We start from the raw sequence: 21290 nt of genomic DNA, 5'->3' as shown, positions 1-21290 counted from the left end.
AGGGGTCTGAACACTTCCTGAAGGCACTACATATACAGGTGGCCCCCTTGGTTATGAATGAGCTCCATTCCTGTTCATATTCATAATGTAATTTTGTAAGATGGAACTTGCACTAAAAATGTCAGTTAATGGGAAAAATGAATAATGCTTTATTGTTTACTTTGGAGAAAAAGTTTCAAACTTTATTAATAAAGTGACAGTGAAACAATATTGCTGTACTTCACAAAACAAAACCCTTTAAAATAAAATGAACCTAGGTACGTAATGTATGATGACTGTATGCTTAAACATCCTACAGTTTTTGATGATACAGGACCTCAAGGAGCTGCACAAGAGATAATGATGACATGAAATGACACCACTGGCAAGTTAAGCTCTCTTTGCTGAGGAACTGCTCAAGAGTGTCATCTCCACATCTCAGCAGCTGAATTTCCCAAGACAGTACCTTTGGCACATGTAACAATGCCGGGAATTACAAGCAACAGGATCTACTGCTAACATCCACACGGCCAGCTATCACAGAGCTGCTTACCTGTGACAAAGTTTATTGTGCACGCTGCCAGTTACTTTCAGCAACATGTGCACACAAAAGCACTGGAAGATTGAGAATGGTGATGAAGTCTGCATTGTGGAGAGTCATTCCTCGCACTTAGTGACAGCTGCTATGTATTTATCTTCATCCAAACTCAACAGTCCAAAACACCCATGTTCCTTATTCCTAATAGCTGCCTTATATGTCTTGTACTTCAGAGTGAGTTCCCATTGGTTGTCATCTCTTACACACACACAAGCCCATCTCTACAACAAAAACAACATGTTCATTTTACAAGCCACAGACTGGCCTGACTCTGATGCTGAGTATGTCAAAATATACAAGGCTATTCAAAATGAAACAGCAGATTTCAAAAATTAATTTCAAACAACCTGTATAAGATAGAAAAACATTCCGCCCATCACTGGATAGAGGAAAGTTCAAAGTTTGGTCCTATGGTCCTTGAGGTTGCATGCACTCAACATGAGCACCACGTTTAGCATGACAAATATGAAAACGGTAGACCATTTCTTGCCACACAAGAGTCAACTGGTCCCTAGTTACTCAATTCACAGCTTCCTCAATTCAATGTCGCAAATCTTGAAGATCGGGCACAGGTGGAACAAACACTCTTGCTTTAATGTACCCCCATAGATAACAATTGCAGGGGGTAATATCTGGCAACCTGGGAGACCATAGATGATGAGCAAGATCTTGTTGTCCACCTCTTCCAATACATCGTTCTGGAATGGTGTCGTTCAGGTAACGCCGGACCTCCAAGTGGAAATGAGGCAGGGTACCATCTTGCATGAAAATGAAGTCAGCGCTCAGTGGGATTCACTGGTACTTTTAGGCGGGGTTTTAAATTTTGAACTTTCCTCTATCCAGCAATGTGCTGAATGTGTTTCTGTCTTATACTGTTTGTTGGAAATAAATTTTTGAAATCTGCTCTTTCATTTTGAATAGCCCTGTATAACTGACTGGTGGCTGTCATGGGAGTGCACTGTGACTTACACCAGCTCACTAGAATTACATAAATTAAGTCTATGACTGAAAAATCACTACAAAAGCTGTGTAACAAGACATGGCCTTTACTCAGTTAAAAATCGTGACGTCCCCTTTCCTGGCAACAAAATCACACACTGCCAAACCCTACATCAGCTACAACAAAAAATGTCTTACATATAATACTGTATATAACAGCTTATGTTTATAAAGGAACATCAGAAATGATGGGGACATAACCCATCAAGTGAGAGCTGTTGCATTCACTTTTTGCAGACCAACTTTTTGTTGGTTTCACCTGTTGTGAGAGATGAACGTCTAGGACAGTGCTCTGCTGGCAGTGGTGTTTTCATTAGACCAAGTGGTTTCACTTACAAGTATATTAAAAACATGAAGAAGAAACCCAAGGTGAGAGAAAGACCTTAAAGAGAAGGAAAAGGCAGCTAAAAATCCAAAAAACTGTAAAAGAAAGTCAAGTTTGAGTTAATTGAATGGGCTACCATAGACTGAGCTTGAGGAGACAGGAAAAAGAAAGGATTAGTCAGGGCCTTAGGATGCAACATCCACTTTGGCACATGGCGAATGTGGGTGCAAAAATGGGAGAGAGGCAGGCGATGATATTTTGCCACTTTCAAACAGCATATCTAAACAGGTCATGGCTTTGTCTACCTCACTGTGAACCACTACCACCAAATGCAGGTCAACAGCATCAGCACTTTCTAGATATGTAACTCTTCCTTCTGTGTACAGAGAAGATGACGTGTTGTCCGAGTTGAAGACATAGATTACTGCACTCTGGGTACATAATGGAGGATATAAAGGGAACACCCGTGGAAATAAGAATAACACAGAGAAGAGTAGATAAGCTGAACCATGATATGAAGGACCAGGAGATACATTTAACACACAGCTTTACATTACAGTTAAAAGAAAATCTACCAAAAATACATGGAAATTTACAGGAATATATGCTCAAAATTGAGAAGAAAATCAAAAGTACTTGGAGATCACCTGGATAAAGTTAAGAATATCCATAATCTAAGTGCACAAAATTACTTTAATTCAAGTTGCTTTTGGTAACTAAATAGAAGGGGAGCGATTACAACATAAAGTATTTAGAAACACTATATAAAGTATATAATATACACCATTAAGTATTATTTGGAATATTTTTTCCATTTGAACAAAACAGCTTGGTTGCACTTTTATTTCCTTTCAGGAAACTGTTTAACATCTTACCCTAGACCTTAAAAAAATGTAAAAACTTACAAATTGAAGAAGTACCAGAAGTCCTTGTATTCCACTCAGCTTAGAGAAGATAACACACAATCTAAGGAGTTTTAATACAATACAAATACCATAGCTCAAATATTCTTAGTACAGAAGAATCTGACAAACCTCTGATACACTCACAACTACTGGATGCTATAAACATACTCCTAAGTGGGAAAGTGGTAGACCCTGATGGCTTCCCACTAGAATTTTATCATCTACATTAGCTCCATTATGATTAAAAACGTTCATAGACGCTACAGAAATTAAAATTTGACCTCAAACTTTCTGCCAAGCATTAATTACAACTTTTCCAAAGAAAAATAAGGATCTACTACAATGCACACCATACCAATTGCAAATCAAATTCATGCTTAGATACTCTCCAAAGCTTTAACTAGAAAGAATGAGAAAGTGCTTCCCTCTGAAATGTCAAAAGACCAAACATGATTTATTAAAGGCAAATGCAGCCTCAGACCTCTGGGGCCTTTTCAATGTAATATATTAACCCACAAATCTAACAAGCAAGAGATAACATTATCTTTGGACATAGAAAAAGCCTTTGATAGAGCTGAATGGAACTATTTATTCATCACAGTGCATAAATTCGTGTTAGGTGTATATACCCATGGATAAAATTATTTTATACCAGTCCAGAAGCCTCAGTCTGTAATAGCAACCTGATTTCAAACTACTTCAAACTAAAACATGATACTTGACAAAGATGCCACCACAGCTTTTTCAATTGCCATTGAGCCATTAGTTAAGAGAAGAACTTAAAAAGAAAATATCCCTATACGCTGGTGGTATGGGTACTTTCTATATCTTTTTCAGATCTTTCCTTATATACATCCAACAAATCATACTTTAAAAAACTGGAGTCAATTATAACATTATTTATCTAGAATCGAGACATCCATGCATTCAAAAGGGGACTCTACAAAGACCTAAAGCAGAAGGTGGCATGGCACTACCTAATTTTTAATTTTATCACTGGGCAGGAAACATGCACGCTATAAAGATGTGGAAATTAGCACAAATTAATGAATTTACACCAGCTTGGCCAGCAATGAAAATTAAATTGTGCTGTACTTTTTGATTATATGTCCTGTTTTGCGACACAGTAAACGCTTACTTTCATCAATACACAAACAATCCAGTCATCAACCAATTACTCAGAATATGGAATCAACGCAGGACATACTTCAAAGCAAAGCTTTTATCTGTTGCTTCTCTACATAATTACCTTTTTCAAACTTCTCCAACCTATTCAGTATTTCACCTTTGGAAAATTCTCAGGAATAAGACCCTTAGAGAACTGTATAAAGATAAACATATTTTTATCTTGTGAACAAATTGTTCTTTATGTTAAACTTTCCAACAACACAATTTTTCCACAATTTTACACACCTCCCACCCATTTCTATTCCAGAGGCAATGCTGGTAAGTCTGGAAGGCTCAGAGAACACCTAAACAATATATAAAAACATCTCATAGAATCTACCTTACGATGATCTTAGAGTACAGTGGGAAAAGGACCTTTCACTTAACATCTCAGAAAAGGAGTGGAAGTCAGCCATAAGGTTATTATAGTTAACTAAAACTAAAATCAAAACTGAAACTATTAATAAAAAAAAAAACATTTTCATAAACTGAAATAAAATAGTTAACATAAACAAAGTGAAAAATTAATATCAACAAACCTATTACAGTAGCTGAAAACACTAACTGAAATAAAGTAATAATTCAGCAAAAATACTTTTTTTTCATAACAACCAAACTTATACAAGGCCTAACTTCAGGGGTCCTGAAATTAATCAAAATATATTAATAAGAATTTAATGTTTGGCTTTTGAATAAATATTCCTGCCATTACATCTTTAACCCTTGTAACTTTTAACATTAAAGCAGAAAGTAAACCAACCACGAGGCGACTGCATATATGCATCTAGTAAACAGCAGCTGATGGCGGATGAGGGGTGTTGACACAGCACTTGCAATGACAGAGCAAGCTGAATACGGAGCATGTAAAGTGATTTACTATGTGATAATAGTGTCAGTTCTTCAGAAGCTGATCTATCTAGTGACAGCATGATAAATTCCGGTCCAAGTGTTAGTGAAGCACACCAAGGTGATGATTTTGCTTTTAAATTACTTGGCAACTTTCAAAGCTGCCGTTCACTGGGTCTCTGGGGATGAAGAAAGAAGTATTGGATATAAATAATCCTTTATAGAATTTCAGCCTGTTCATAAATGACGGCATGTTAACTGTAATTCTGACTGGCCCCAAGATACAGTATCCATCCATCCATTATCCAACCTGCTATATCCTAACTACAGGGTCACTAGGGTCTGCTGGAGCCAATCCCAGCCAACACAGGACGCAAGGCAGGAAACAAACCCCAGGCAGGGCGCCAGCCCACCGCAGAAGATACAGTATGTACACAGTAATTAATGCAGCAGCACAAACTAAGCCAGATTCCAGGCTGCATGAGTCTGATGTCCGTTATGATGAGCTGCTGCATTTCCTTACACTTCTTTCATGTCGATATAATTCAAATGCCAAAAATTGCATCATGCTGGTCAACAAAATCCTTACAGTATTAACTGAAAAATCATAAGTAAGTAACATTTCAGTTTGTTTTTCAGGTGTCTGTGTTTTGTTAACAACAATTCACCTGCCACTTCACACAGAAGAAATCCTTTTTGAAAATAAAATGGCACTGATCAGGAGACTGACGGTCAACATGCAAGATTAACATATTGTTATTGACCAATCACTTTTGCTTTAAAAAGGTCATCTAACAACAAAGCAATACAAACCTTGTAAAAATCCTTAGTTGGCAATGTCTTTACTGAACTGCAGGTAGGTAGGTGAAGAGAGTCTGCCAACTGGGGAAAAACTTTTTTAGTTTTACATTCTCAGCTCTACATACCTGATATTGTGAAAATAATCTGATGGCAGAATTATGCTTTAAAATATTTGTCTCTCTCTTTTCAATCTCTCTCTCTCTCAAAATAGATAGTAGAAATATCGTACTCTTTTTGTTCTTAACATTAGCCATGTCATACATATTGCCTATACAGTGGAACCTCTAGATACGAGTTTAATTCGTTCCAGCACTGAGCTTGTATAGCGAATTTCTCGTATCTAGAACAAACTTCCCCATTGAAAATAATGGAAATCCAGTTAATCCGTTCTGCACCCCAAATATATTAACATAAAAATCAATTTTCCTAACAAATAACACTGATAAATTATATATACTGTAGTCTACCTTTAATAAATAACACTGGTAAATAATATAACTGATTATTAAAAGAATCAAAACAGGTGTCCAAAGTGCAGTAGAGCATTCAATAAATCTTTAAATAAATAATCCTTAAAACAGTTGTGAAGTGGAGGTTTAAAATACACAAGAATAACAATCCTTTAACACGAGGTTAAAACGTCAAAAGGATGCCGTCTTTAAAAAACAGATGACAATCCCCGGTGCTTCTTCTCTGTTAGCGTCTCACCTGCGGGCTCTGCAACAGGCGAGACACTCTTAATGCAGCTGACCTTCTCTACACCGTCCTGCTTCAGCTGTTTGGCTCGCCTGTTCAGCTCACTGTTCAGCTACACGCGAGCCTGCAGTCACTCACTCGCCCTGCCCGCCCGCCCGCCTGCGCTCGCGCTCGCTCTCTCTCTTTTCTTTTACTTTTTCTCCCTCTTAACCGGCTCGCGCTTCTCTATATATGCGGGGAGGACATGGCAGCTGCAGCCCATCAGCCACAGGAACAATCATGGATGTGGGCAGTTTCCCACCTGTGCACTTAAGTGAGAAACGCAGACACCGCAGATCGCGGCTCGCAACTGCTACCACGCCCCCTCGCTAAGCCGCGAGCTATACCCACAGCCTGGCTCGTGGCTCGTTACGCGAACCAATGCTCGTATTTAGATCTGAATTTTTCACTCATACTTTCCTCGTATTTTGAATTTCTCGTATACAGAGGTGATCGTATCTCGAGGTTCCACTGTATATAGTATTATTGCAATATTCTGCCAGGGATTTTTCCTGCCTTGCTCCCAAAGCTGCGGTGATAAACTCCAGGTTTCCTTCGATCCTGCTTTGGATAAGTGAGTTTAGAAAATATGCATATTTTCTATGTTTCCCTCAATTCAGCTAAGTGGTGTCTGCACACTGATACAAGCCCAACAGCCTTGTTCTTCCTAAGCCCCCATGATTTTCCTGATAACGTCTGTCAGGACACAGTAGAATCTGTTTTCTGATTTTTTATATCTTTTCAGGCCTGCAGGTTGCAAAATTCTGTCTATAAATTTTCTGAGCCTGAGATGGAATCCGAGATCAATGTGGCTGGTAGAAAATAACAAAGAGCAGTACCGGAAATTTTAGATTATAATATTGAAGGCATTAATTGTAGGCACATTGTCTTGGGGCAGGATATGTTGTGTGCTATAGATATTTAGAGCTTAAAAAACACCCTCAAACCTTAAAATTCACCTAAATTTTATCACAAATTGGTCCATTTTGAGCAAGAAAATGAAAAGATGAAACATTCCAACAGTCAGTGCACATTTTGTTCAGCACAAATGACATCAAAGAATATTTTTAAAATTATAAAATTGTATAAAATTTTTCATAGTTAGTATCTGGTTTTGATTATGCTTGTTTATAATCAGAACGAAAACAATACCAGATAGTAAACTCCTACTAACATTAAACTCATAACCCATTAAGTTCTGTCTGATTGTGACACAAAACTAAAGTACATAGTAACTCTTTAACCATACCATAATTACTAAAACTAAAACTGAAAACTGAACTGAAAATAAAATAGAAATGTCTTTGTGAAATAAAACTAAATTAAAACTAAAAATGCATGATGAAGGAAAACTAAAACTAAACTGAATTTCCAACGAAGATCAGAAATATTATAGAAATAAAGACTTAATATAAAAAGGCAAAATTATAATAATCTTGGTCAGCCATACATAGAATACACTCTACCTATATATGCACCAAGCACTCAATACAGTAAAACCTTGATTATCCAAAAAAAAAAAAAAAAAAAAGAATACTATATTATTTTTTGATAGTAAATAACAAAAATTAATTAATTTATATAATATTGTCAAGATTACCATAATAAGCAAATACAACTCAGAGGTACTGGAGTTTTTAACGTTTTACCTGGAGTCTTCATTCCGTAACAAATGGTGCCCTGTCTTACACTCTGTTATCTGGGTTACAGAGCACATCTTCAAAACAATAAATGAACGCTTTCCCTGCCACTCATGTTCTATCTTTTTCTATACTGCAAACACTTCAGCTTATTGTCTCCTGACTCCCTACTCCAAACTGCCTTCTGACGCATCTTCCTTTTTCTCCTAACTTCTCCTGTCACTAATCTCCTAAGAGGTGTACCCACCTCTCACAGAACAGAAGTCCTTCACCCAGTCCTACCATTTGCACAGCATTCCACCCTTTCTGCTCCAGCACAGCACGTCACAAGCTGCCTGCACATCTCAATATATTAACAAAACATAACAGAATTTAAAAATAAAATTACAATGCAGAAGAATATCAACATTAATACAGAATAATATTACCATCTGTGGTTTCCATTTTCAACATGTTTTTCAATTTTATCAGCATTACGCTTTACATCATTCACTGTTGTTCTTCCTACTCTCTGAAGCACTTTTGCATTTGGTAAAAGTTTAATAATTTTAATTTTTTGTCACAATTTCAACACCACACGTATATGTTTATCGGCCATAACAATGTATAGTATGTCCCAGGTGGCTGGGGGTGGTACCCTGCTGGGATGCCCCGGAGGACCAGAGAAGGGCTTACACCTACCCCAGACCACGTGGGGGCGACTGCCCTGGTGGCTTTGGGGACCACGGGTACAGAGTTTTGAAGCTCAACCCTGTAGGGGCCCGTGGTCACTGCCAGGGGGCGCCTCAATGCCTCAATCCACCACACCCAGAAGTACTGGGGGGAAGAAGACCAGGTGTGTAGCCGGCACTTCTGGAGCACATCCAGGTCGTTATAAAAGGGGCCGCCTCCCTCCATTCGAGGGCTGGAGTCGGGAGCAAAAGAAGACAAGGTCTTGGAGGAGGAAAGGAGGCGGCCTGAAGAGTGGAAGAGGCAGTGAAAGGCCTGGACTTTTGGGGAGTTTTGTCGGTTTGTGTGCACAATTGTAAATAGTTGACTGGTAAATAAAAGTGTGGTGGTGCTTAATACGATGTCTGCCTGTCTGTGTCTGGGTCACGTTCCACAAGTAGTTTAATTATAACAAAAGAGAAAAGCTATAAAATGCTATTAAAGCTGAAGGTACAGTCGACCCTTGATATATGGCCGGCCTGACATGCGAACAACTTGATTTACGACCAAAATTTTTGTTTTGATTTACGACCAACATCTTGCATTACGACCTGAATGCGGTCACGTGTATCCACTTGCGCGATTGTAAACAAACAGCCGAGAGCGTTTGTAAGCGTCAGTTGGAGCCCAGATACATGTGTTTGTGGACGTAATTTTGGTCAGTGCAGTGATTTATATAATTTTTTTTGATAATTGCTAAGGAAGGAAGAGAAGGTAACGAAGGTAAAGAAAGCAATCACAATCAAAACGAAGAAGGAAATTGTGTGGAAATATGAGAGTGGAGTTCGTGTGACCGATCTCGCTAATATGTACAGCATGTCGAAATCCACCATCTTGACAATTTTACAAAGAAAAGATTTGTATAAGGAGGCTCCTTCCAAACAATAACCACCTTCCATTTCATTCTCCTCCTCCTCCCCTCCTGCAGCCCAAAGATGTCAAATGAAATGGTGAGTACAGTATGAAATTGTTGTTTCTGATAGGCTAGGCACTTTTTATAACTTTTTGGTTAGTACATTACAAAAATATTGGTGTTTTGGTAAATTATTCACATTATACAACCCTTTTTTATTATGAAAAGGTTAAGTAAGTGTTGCTGTGGGAGGTTCGGAACGCATTATGGGTATTTCCATTATTTCTTACGGGAAAAATAGTCTTGACTTACAACCAACTTGAGTTACAACCAGCCCTCGCGAACAAACTGAGTTTGTAAGTCAAGGGTCCAATGTATGTAACTGACACTGATTTCAAAATGCAGCATGACACATGGTGCTGGGGAAAAACACTATGTGCTAGTAAAAAGGAGAGTTGGTCCAATGTGTAGAGCTTGCAGTGCAATAATGATTTTATTTTGCCCTTAATGGAGACTGATGGTTAATCGAGTGACAGATAATTGAGGTTTTACTGTAATTCAACTTAAAATCTTTCATCAATCACACTTCTCTTGCTAAAAAAATTTCCAAAACGAACCTGTGAAAATTAACATCATTTTGGACAAAAAAAATCTTTGAATACTTAACAGCCTTGGTGTCACAATGACTCCTAACCCATTAACAGCTACTGTATATTTGGAGGACTCCCAGATGACCTTAAAGACAAATTGATTCTAATAGCCGATACCATGTAGACTTATCCTGCTTAACAAGTTAAATCCCAATCCACATTTTAAAATTTAGTAGGTAACTTAAGTCGTAAATTATTTGAAATTAGAAAAAAATCTAATTCTTGCTTATAAGATCTTTCCAAAACCTTTTTGGAAAATAAGGAAAAACTTTATTTTATAAAAATTAGATTAAGGATTCATATAAGGGAAAAAAGATGTTTTTTTTCTGCTTTTGGCTCTCCTCTCTTTCTCTTGGGTGGGGAGTGAATTCATATTTTGTTTTTTTTTTTGTTTTTTTTAACTGTTATTTAATTTATTTAAATTATCTGGAGATCTTCCAAGATTCATTTGGAAGTAACATGTTGTATAAATTCTGCAAATTTTATCTGCTTGATTGTATATGATCTTTCTTGAAATAAAATTAATAAAATACAAAAGATTTTTTTTTTTTATAATCACTTACATTTCCCAGGCTGCTCTGAAGGTGTCCATTGTTCAAGCATCTCTGTCTTATTCTGAGGCTCCAGTGATTCAGTCTTCACTTTGCCATAATCTGAAGCAGAGCACGTCCTTCCTTGAGTAATCTCTAAATTGATCATCTCTTCTTTCACTGACACGCAGGTTGTTAAACTGGCATCATCTGCATTCATCATGAGTGTACTACTGGCTTCAAGGCTGATGGATGTGGGTTCAGATTCTTCTTTAATACCCACAGTCCTCAAATCACAATCCTCCTGTTTTACACAGAGACATTGTGAGGTCAAGTGAAAGGACCCATACTGACAACCCTCTTCCTTGATACAGTCCATTTTTTGCTCCATGGTGACATCAGCCTTGTGCAGTTCTCCTTCCAGGTCACCGATGTCCTTTTCCTTGTAAACACACCCCATATTTATGATGTCATCTTTACAGCTACCGTCCAGGAGTGGATGCTCGTCCATTTTTAATGATGCAAATGACTTCACTGGAAAGGTAGGTTTGCTTTCATTCTGTAGAAAGAAGTTAGAAGGCTTTAAAAAAAAATACATCAAAAAACAAGCAAGGCACAAAACTGCTGCTATGAGTGACTGAGTGAAGAAGTGTACCCAGCAATGCTGAAGAATTGAATTGAAGAAGCAGGCTAGAAAATTATGACAAAAACAAGCCATTTAGACCAAAATAGCTCACCTACCCTATCTAAAGGATTTCTCTAACATAACACATCAAGTCGAGCTCTGTAGGTGTTTTTTTTTTATTTATTATTTCACCTCGAAATATAAGCAATGCTCTTCACTGCAGATGGTGAACAAATTATAATGTACACTGTTCACTTGTGAGCCGTAACATTTTTTCTATCAAAGCTACATGGGTCCATTATAGCTAGTTGGAAAGCTCAATAAAGGTACTTTTCAATGGTATGCTCAAATTCAAATGATTTTAAGCGATTTGTTTTTCAAAAAATACAGAAAATATTTCTGAACTCTGGAATGAAGGGGTAATTCATATGCCAAATTTCTTCAAAATTAAATATGGTGATGAAAACACCTTTTTGAAAATTTGTTGAATTAAAATGAAATGACTCTAAATTAGTGAAGGTTAAAACAAATAATCATTCTTTTACAAATGAATGTCGACTGACAGACAGCCAGACAGATAGGAGCTTCTGATATATATTTAGTAAACCACAACAACAACCCCCAATACACACAAGTCTGTCTATTATATAAAAAAATCCTGCAACAAGACGAGACTTTTCTGAAGAGATTTTTTCAAGTCCAGCGAGACGAGACTTTGGCAATAAGACTTTTTCAAGTCACGCCCTTCTCTCAACCATATTCAAACACAACATGGTCCACTCACCTCTCATTCGTGTGAATGCTTTTGACAGACACATTTCCTGCTCTCTCAGCTCTTGTACATTTTAACGTTTTCCTCACTTTACGTTCCCAATTAAAAAAGACGTATTATGTCCAAATCTTATTAATGAATTTCATCACGATGGGTTATCAATGGAAGAAATGAGTACACAGACAATCCTAGCACAGAGAAACGATGAAGGCAAATGAATTAACACCAAAAATGTCGATTGGTTACATGGCAAATTGGTTAAATGCATATCAATAGACTCTGATGAAACAGTTGGTGGTGATGGTGCGGAACATGAAAACATCAACTTACAATATCCCAAAGAATATCTACAACCGTTAACACTGTTTGGTCTTCCACCACCCGAATTACCGTAGAAAGAAGCATATATCCAAGAAAGGTAATGTACTACATCTTCAGGGGATAACATTAGACAACAAAGGAGATCTTGATATTTCATTCGTATTAAAACGTTAACGGTTTCGACGTTAGAATAGCTTTTGCAAAGATAATTAACAAATCACAGAGGCAAACATTTGAAAATGTATTTATTAGAGAGAAAGAAAAAAAATTCTCTCATAGGCAGTTATACATTGCGTTGTCACAATGCAAGTCCAAACACAGAAGCAAAATTCAATGCAATATTGATGAAAATTTAATTCAGAAAATAGTTTTTACTGAAGTTTTACAGTATAAGTGTAAGTTTAAAAAATATTTACATGTTAATTTCAAAGCCAAACAGAATGAAATCATATAAAGCAAAGAAAAATTCTAACGCAACATGAAACATAATTTACTTTCAAATTATTATGGTTTACTATTTAATATGTTTAATTACTCACTGTAATGTAAAATAGTTAGTTCTATAATGCATATGTAACAATTCCCATGAAAATAACAATCTGTTTAATTTGTATATCCGCATCCCCATACACGAGCGGCAGAACCGCAAAGTGGCTTGAGCGTATCACCAGCCCAAGGGTTGGCGAGCAAAGCGAGCAGGGGGCAAAGCCCCCTAGTTTTACTAAAAAATAAAGTGAACTTTTGACTTGGCTAAATATAAGTGAGTAGGAACAGTGAGCTTATTGCCGTATGTTATGGAGGAGCCCCAGTAATTGATCTTGACACACTTCTGTTGGTTGAAAGACCCCAATGCTACTGTCATAAAGAGGATGTGCAGCATTTGTTTTCAATCTCTCCCCCATTACTTCCAGTGTGTCCCAGATGGTGCCCCATAATGGAGTCATAATTTTTTTAAAAAACACTTAAATTATACTCAAAAACCTGAATACCCTAGGTAAGTACAAACCCAAGATACGAATTTAGAAAGTGCATTAAATGCTATTCTTGTCGCTCTTCCCCATACAATCAGTCACCCAATAAATCAGGGACTGAAAATGTTCATTTAAAAAAGTTACTTCTCTCATAGAAATGAAAACTAATTGGGAGTGAAGAATAAGCATGTATATATGTATAACATTGTAATGTGTCTCTGAGCAGCGTATTGAGAGGTCCAACCTTTTTCCAGAATAAAATACTGGCAAAACATCTGAATTATTATTTTTATTTTGTTATTCAAAGATTACTTGTGACAATAACATTCTGAAAAATATGCTTATTCCAACTTGCATTATCTACCTATCCCGGAGAATTGGGTGCAAGGCAGTAACCAACCCTGGATGTGACTCATTCATGTGCAGACTACAAAGGACTAATGGAGAACTAACCCTAACATGTACAGTATGTATGTCTGTGGTATGTGGTCAGAAAAAGAGCACACGAAAAATGCAACCACGCGGAGAAAAAACGGGCACGGGATTCACATCCAGTAGGCACTGCACCACATTACGGTGTATTAAACATTCCTACAGACCTCATGCTGATAAAATTAAAAATTACCAAATAATTGACAGTACTGATAAAGGTATCCTCAACTCACAATACCCTTTTCACGTTTCACTTTAAAACAATGCGTAGTGTAAATATACACACATCCGTGTTCTATGCGTCCCTTCACACAACACAATCAATAAATACTTGGGTGAGTGGATCAGAAAACAGCACCAGCAATACACCAGCGCTGGCACGAACTCCTAATATGACAAAATACCATGTATGGATGAAAAGAAAACAAAATATCGTCAGGGTGGTATAGCAGTCACAACATGACCAAGTTAAATATTTTATGTACCTCTGCATTTATTGTCGTTAATCAGTGATATTGGGGGAATACACACGTACTGTAATTAAAGACGCAGTTGACCCTGGCTACTGCTTCCGCCCAAAACAACAAATCAAACGTTCTAGTGATGCCATTATTCCGAGTCAATACAGACGGCCAGTACTAACCTTCCTCGACTATTAAACCTGCCATAACGCCTGGTTCTTCGTCATTTCCTTTCGGGACTCCGATCAGGATGCTGCTTTCCTCTCGCCTTCTCTCTCTCTGTCCCTCTCACAATTCCAATCTACCCTGATCTCCCACCTGTGCACCCAAAGCCCGCTCGATATCGCTGGCACATTCCACTTTCAATGGCACTCCTTCCCACCAGCGGTCACTGCTACTCATCCACACAGTGTTCTTCCAATCGAACATGTGTCCACTTCCACTGCCCGGCTCCAAACTCTCTTGTATTCCTTAAAGTCGCTAGAAAACCGTCGCGGGCCGAATAGGGAACGCATTAGCAAATCTCGCGAGAAAAAAACAGCAGCACCTCTATGTTTAATCTTTACGGGATTTGGATGTAATGTAAACAAAAGGCAAAAAAAAATGAATTATAAAAGGAAAAAACGGAATAGCCCAAAACGTTTGAAAGATATAAACAATTACAACAAAACCTGCTTTAAATTATAGCTCCAAATGAGTCGGGAACCTTCCCCATTCATTAATGCTTTTGTGCCGTCTGAAAGAACACTAGGGAAGTAGATGTTTCAAAATAAAAGCCTCAATCACTTTCGGAAGATTCACCTTAGAAGTAACAAGTAAGTGTGTCCTGCGGTGCACCGACTACCCTTTTCAGTCGGGTTCGTTTCTGCGTCATTGTACCAAATGCTGTTATGGCTCCCTGTGAACCTTTTTTTTTAAATTAAAAAATTAACAGACGTCTAAGGAAATAAACAGATGAGTGCGTGGATGGATGGATAGTTAGAGACAACAGCAACGTTTCCATCTCATTGTATTGATCTGAATGGACCTGTAAGGTAGAAGATTAAGTTAAAAGTGATCTTTTAAAGATAAATACTTCTGTTAATGTGTTTTTAGATACAGATCCAGATTCTGTTTTTAGATACAGATACAATCCATCCAAGTCACTATTTGCTCAAGTGATGTAATTCAATGGACAGCACATCCCAGATGCTCAGTGCATGGAGTTTGTATGTTTTCCCCATTATCTGTGTGCTCTGGCTTCCTCCCTCAAGGCTACGCGAGGTGAGTCAGTGCTGCTAACTTAATCTGTGTGCGTGTGTGTATGTGTGTGTATGTGTTCACCCTTTGTCGAGTGGCACCACTCCAAATCGTAGCCTTAGCTCTTCAAATGAGGGTCTGCTTATAATTCCAAGAGCAAAACTTAAAAGAAGTGTTGAGACGACCTTCTGCTGTTAGGCACCTAAAATCTGGAATAGCCTGCCAATAGGAATTTGCCAGGCTAATACAGTAGAGCACTTTAAAAAAAACTGATAAAAACTCATTACTTTAACATGGCTTCTCATAGCTTCATTTTAGTGTAACCCTTATATGCTGTATGTGCATTGAATTATCATTTTTATCATGACTCCGCAATCCATACTAATTCCTTTCTCCGCTCTTCTTTTTCCATTTTTTCTATGATGGTGATCTGCGTCACCATGCAGTCCATACATTGTTGGATTGAAGGCCAGATGTCTACATGACCATCATTGTCTAATTTTTCCATGTGAAGCCTGAACACCATGAGGACTGATTGAGATCATTTATGTTAGGTAAAATGCCCAGTGCAGGCTGGGTGCTCTCATGGCCTCAGAACCCCTGCAGATTTTCTTTTTCTTTTTCTCCAGCCCTCTGGAGTTTTTTTGTTTTGTTTTTTTCTGTCCTCCCGACCATTGGACTTTACTTTATTATTTGTTATTTAGTATTGCCTAATCTTAGTTTAGATTTTTATTTTTTATACATTTTTCTTTCTTCATCTTGTAAAGCACTTTGACCTATGTACATATTTGTAATATACGCTATACAAATAAATGTTGTCATTGTTGTTATGGAAGAGGAGATAAAATAGTGACAAAGCATACATACTATAATAATTTAAATTGGAATATTAATACAAAAAAATCCATTCTCAGTGCAATCAGTGGTTATTTCTCTTTTGTAAACTCAGGGTATTTAAAATGAACAAGGACCTCACGTTATCAATTTATCACAGTTTGTCAGCAGTTTTGGCTTTATTATCTGACAAATCAAAATGTAAAAAGCTCCAGCAGATTTCCAGACATCCAGCTCAAGTTAAAGCAGACACAGAAGTAGGTGTCAGAAGATGATGCTGAACAAGCTATACAATCACCTTACGCAAACACCCATTACACCTAGAAATTAACTTCAGTAAGTCAAGGAGGAGAGCTACTTTAAAAACCTACATAAACTGCCCCAGAAAGTCATTTCTTCAAGTGCCATATGACTTTTTTTTTTTTTGTTTTATTTTTATTTTAATGTGAAGCAAATAACATTTTATACAATCAAGTCAAACTTGACAAACCAAAATTTAACCTCTTGGGTTTTAGGTCAAATGCTCTCAGTACATGCTTGTCCGTCCTCCACGGCACTCCAGGATTGGACCTGTGTAATGATACACTGGAAAGATACACCAAAAGTCAACTTTTAACTTTAACATTTGGAGTACAAAAGAAACATGAATAATGCCAAGGCCCTTGTTCTCCACTGTGATCCTGCATGATTCTCATTTCTACAAGGTCTCCATCTCCTGGGGCTAGCTTTCAATGCTTTTGATTGTTATCCTGACTTGCAGCCTTTATTACCTGACAAATCAAAATGTAAAAAGCTCCAGCAGATTACCAGACATCCAGCTCAAGTTAAAGCAGACACAGAAGTAGGTGTCAGAAGACGATGCTGAACAAGCATTATTGGTTATTAATTATTATTATTAATTTTTTAATAAAAATTATTGGAGATAATAAAAAATATCCTTGGAGTATAGACTTTAGCATCTGTACTGTCTAACTTTTGCCTAACTTTATCCAATTTCTCTCTTTGTATTTATTGGTTTCAGGTGAGAAGGCAAATTAAAAAATTTTCATGTGTAAAATTTACTAAATAAAAATCCTTGAATGTTTGTAACATGAAGGTCATAACTGCCACCCTCTCAATCACTTCCCCCCCATACGTGGAAAGATCCGTTTCTATCAGCAAACTTTTGAAATCTTGTGTCAGGTCATCAATGTACAGTATTGCTCAGCCATATCACAGAAAGGGGGATTTTTGCTCATTTACATTTATTTGTTTGGCAGCTGCTTTTATCCAAAGTGACTTACAACAAAGATACTGTAAATATAGTAACATGCTAGGGCCTGTTTGTTCAGCAAGTGTAATAGGACATGTAACAAAAGATAACTGCCACAAGTGAAAAGATGTAATAACTAATAATTTACAATCATAGATTATAATCAATAAAGCAATCATCACTTTGTATGACTTTACTCATTGCAAAGGCTACTGGATGAACAAGGCTTTCAACAGTTATGTGAGACTTACAGCATGCGGCCATTAAATAGCTATTTGTAACTGATCAGAAATTTTCCTTTCCCGATTTCCTGCTGACCATGTATATTGCAGTCCTGAAGATGTGAGAATACAAGTGTTCTTCTTAGCTTGTCTATGACGCACTGTTTCTAAAGTTTCTTAGGTTTATTTAGTTTTTAGCCACTATGGGCATGGAATTCTGAGCATAAAACAAACACACAGTGAATAAAGGTTCACCTTCAATAAGTAAGTATGGCAATCCTTGCTGCACAAAATCAGCTTGCTGTTTGGGCTTTTGCTCTTTTTCTTTTCCATTTTGTGGTGTTTACTTTTATCATTTTCTTGAGCAAACCTTTCCATTTGATCTGTCAGATTTTTTACTTAAAGATCACATTTCTCCTGATTTTTTCTTTTAGTTTTGTTTAATATAACTCAATGTGACTGCCGAGTCATGGGTTTTTCTTTTTAGTTTCCTTGCTTTATAGCCATTCTGGTGTGTGTTCAGGCCAAAGTGTGTGTGTGCAAATTTATTTATTTACCTATTTGTATATTTATTTATTTAAAGAGCTTCTGTGAAAAGACAAATTTCCACCGGGGACAAAAAAAGTTCTAACTATAAGTGACTTTTCCATTTTGATTACCAGGTATAAGTGAGGGCACAAATTTGAATAAACCAATGTCTTTCATGAAATTGTTCAAGTGCCAAGGTCACTGCCACCTAGAATTTCCTTTACAAGCCCCCAAACCACTGCATTAGATATTTTTTTTATGAGAAATCACCATTTGTTTTTTTAAGTTTAAACACTCAGACACCCTTGGTAATGATTATTTTAATGTTCTAGCCAAAAAACAATAGTGCAAAGGTATCAGGAAACTACATGAGATTTAATGGGGATGGTTGCCTGCACAGATTTTCATTGTAATTACCTATTATTCTAAAATTGAAAATCAGTATAGGAGGCCATTTTCAATCTTATTACATCATGTCCCAGCAATGGATATAGTGACTTTTATTATATATACAGCGCATCCGGAAAGTATTCACAGCACATCACTTTTTCCACATTTTGTTATGTTACAGCCTTATTCCAAAATGGATTAAATTCATTTTTTTCCTCAGAATTCTACACACAACACCCCATAATGACAACGTGAAAAAGTTTACTTGAGATTTGTGCAAATTTATTAAAAATAAAAAAATTGAGAAAACACATGTACATAAGTATTCACAGCCTTTGCCATGAAGCTCAAAATTGAGCTCAGGTGCATCCTGTTTCCCCTGATCATCCTTGAGATGTTTCTTTAGCTTAATTGGAGTCCACCTGTGGTAAATTCATTTGATTGGACATGATTTGGAAAGGCACACACCTGTCTATATAAGGTCCCACAGTTGACAGTTCATGTCAGAGCACAAACCAAGCATGAAGTCAAAGGAATTGTCTGTAGACCTCCGAGACAGGATTGTCTCAAGGCACAAATCTGGGGAAGGTTACAGAAAAATTTCTGCTGATTTGAAGGTCCCAATGAGCACAGTGGCCTCCATCATCCATAAGTGGAAGAAGTTTGAAACTACCAGGACTCTTCCTAGAGCTGGCCGGCCATCTAAACTGAGCGATCGGGGGAGAAGGGCCTTAATCAGGGAGGTGACCAAGAACTCGATGGTCAGTCTGTCAGAGCTCCAGAGGTCCTCTGTGGAGAGAGGAGAACCTTCCAGAAGGACAACCATCTCTGCAGCAATCCACCAATCAGGCCTGCATGGTAGAGTGGCCAGACGGAAGCCACTCCTTAGTAAAAGGCACATGGCAGCCCGCATGGAGTTTGCAAAAAAGGCACCTGAAGGACACTCAGACCATGAGAAGGAAAATTCTCTGGTCTGATGAGACAAAGATTGAACTCTTTGGTGTGAATGCCAGGCATTACGTTTGGAGGAAACCAGGCACCGCTCATCACCAGGCCAATACCATCCCTACAGTGAAGCATGGTGGTGGCAGCATCATGCTGTGGGGATGTTTTTCAGCGGCAGGAACTGGGAGACTAGTCAGGATAAAGGGAAAGATGACTACAGCAATGTACAGAGACATCCTGGATGAAAACCTGCTCCAGAGCGCTCTTGACCTCAGACTGGGGCGACGGTTCATCTTTCAGCAGGACAACGACCCTAAGCACACAGCCAAGATATCAAAGGAGTGGCTTCAGGACAACTTTGTGAATGTCCGTGAGTGGCCCAGCCAGAGCCCAGACTTGAATCCGATTGAACATCTCTGGAGAGATCTTAAAATGGCTGTTCACCGATGCTTCCCATCCAGCCTGATGGAGCTTGAGAGGTGCTGCAAAGAGGAATGGGCGAAACTGGCCAAGGATAAGTGTGCCAAGCTTATGACATCATATTCAAAAAGACTTGAGGCTGGAATTGCTGCCAAAGGTGCATCGACAAAGTATTGAGCAAAGGCTGTGAATACTTATGGACATGGGATTTCTCAGTTTTTTTATTTTTAATAAATTTGCAAAAACCTCAAGTAAACTTTTTTCACGTTGTCATTATGGGGTGTTGTGTGTAGAATTCTGAGGGAAAAAAAATTAATTTAATCCATTTTGTAATAAGGCTGTAACATAACAAAATGTGGAAAAAGTGATGCGCTGTGAATACTTTCCAGATGCACTGTATATATTGTCACACACATGCAACTTGGAAAATGTTGTATGGACCAAGCAAAGGTAATTCCACACCAGGCCAGGGGGTGGCGGGGTGCACTAAACCTACTCCTGTTATTTCTACAGGCCAGCCGCAGGAAAACCTGTCTGATTTAAAACAGATGACATCACTTCCGGTTCCGGCGCCTAGAAGATTATCACTAATGACACCTACTCTGACTAATGAAGAACATCACTTCCTGTCCTATCCCTTAAAACCACCATCTTGGCAACCCATCGTCAGTTCTGTTTTGGACTCGGTATAGAAAACATCTCTGTATTTAACATGACTCATTTGCAGCCAGGAATAATATACAGGTGGCTTCCCCAAACCTTTTTAAGTGATATATATATATAAAAATGTAGATGCACATGCCTTCATTGTCTTGTGTGTTTTTGCAGTCACTCTGAAGATGAGGTATACAAATAGGAATGTTAACAGGTGCTACTTTATTGACAATATAAATCTTTCCATATTCAGGTCATGTCTTTAATTTATCATTTATACTTACCCCTAATCTTTTGTCATATTTTGTTCTTGAAGATGTCTGCTCACCAAATGAAGGTACACTTCCCCCATTTTCATTACAACAGTTATCAAAGTGAAGTTTTTTTACATAGTTTGTCATTAACTAAGGTTGTCTTAGACAACATGCCAGAGTGAAATATCACTTTAACGTCACATTAAATTTTTATATATATAACACACAAACTGTA

General features: G+C 37.7%; 1 protein-coding gene across 1 annotated transcript in view; it reads right to left on the bottom strand.

Moving 5' to 3' along the window:
* Window positions 1–21290, bottom strand: part of LOC114643703 (zinc finger protein 43-like) — a 46533-nt gene that overhangs the window by 3363 nt on the left and 21880 nt on the right. The window contains exon 4 of the mRNA XM_028792215.2: window positions 10770–11316. Within this exon, the coding sequence (XP_028648048.2) occupies window positions 10770–11316 (547 nt within the window). The remainder of the gene's footprint in view (window positions 1–10769; window positions 11317–21290) is intronic.

The sequence above is a fragment of the Erpetoichthys calabaricus genome, chromosome 5 (assembly GCF_900747795.2).
Source record: "Erpetoichthys calabaricus chromosome 5, fErpCal1.3, whole genome shotgun sequence".
Classification (NCBI taxonomy): domain Eukaryota; kingdom Metazoa; phylum Chordata; class Cladistia; order Polypteriformes; family Polypteridae; genus Erpetoichthys; species Erpetoichthys calabaricus.
This window is presented reverse-complemented; position numbering and strand designations above follow the sequence as displayed.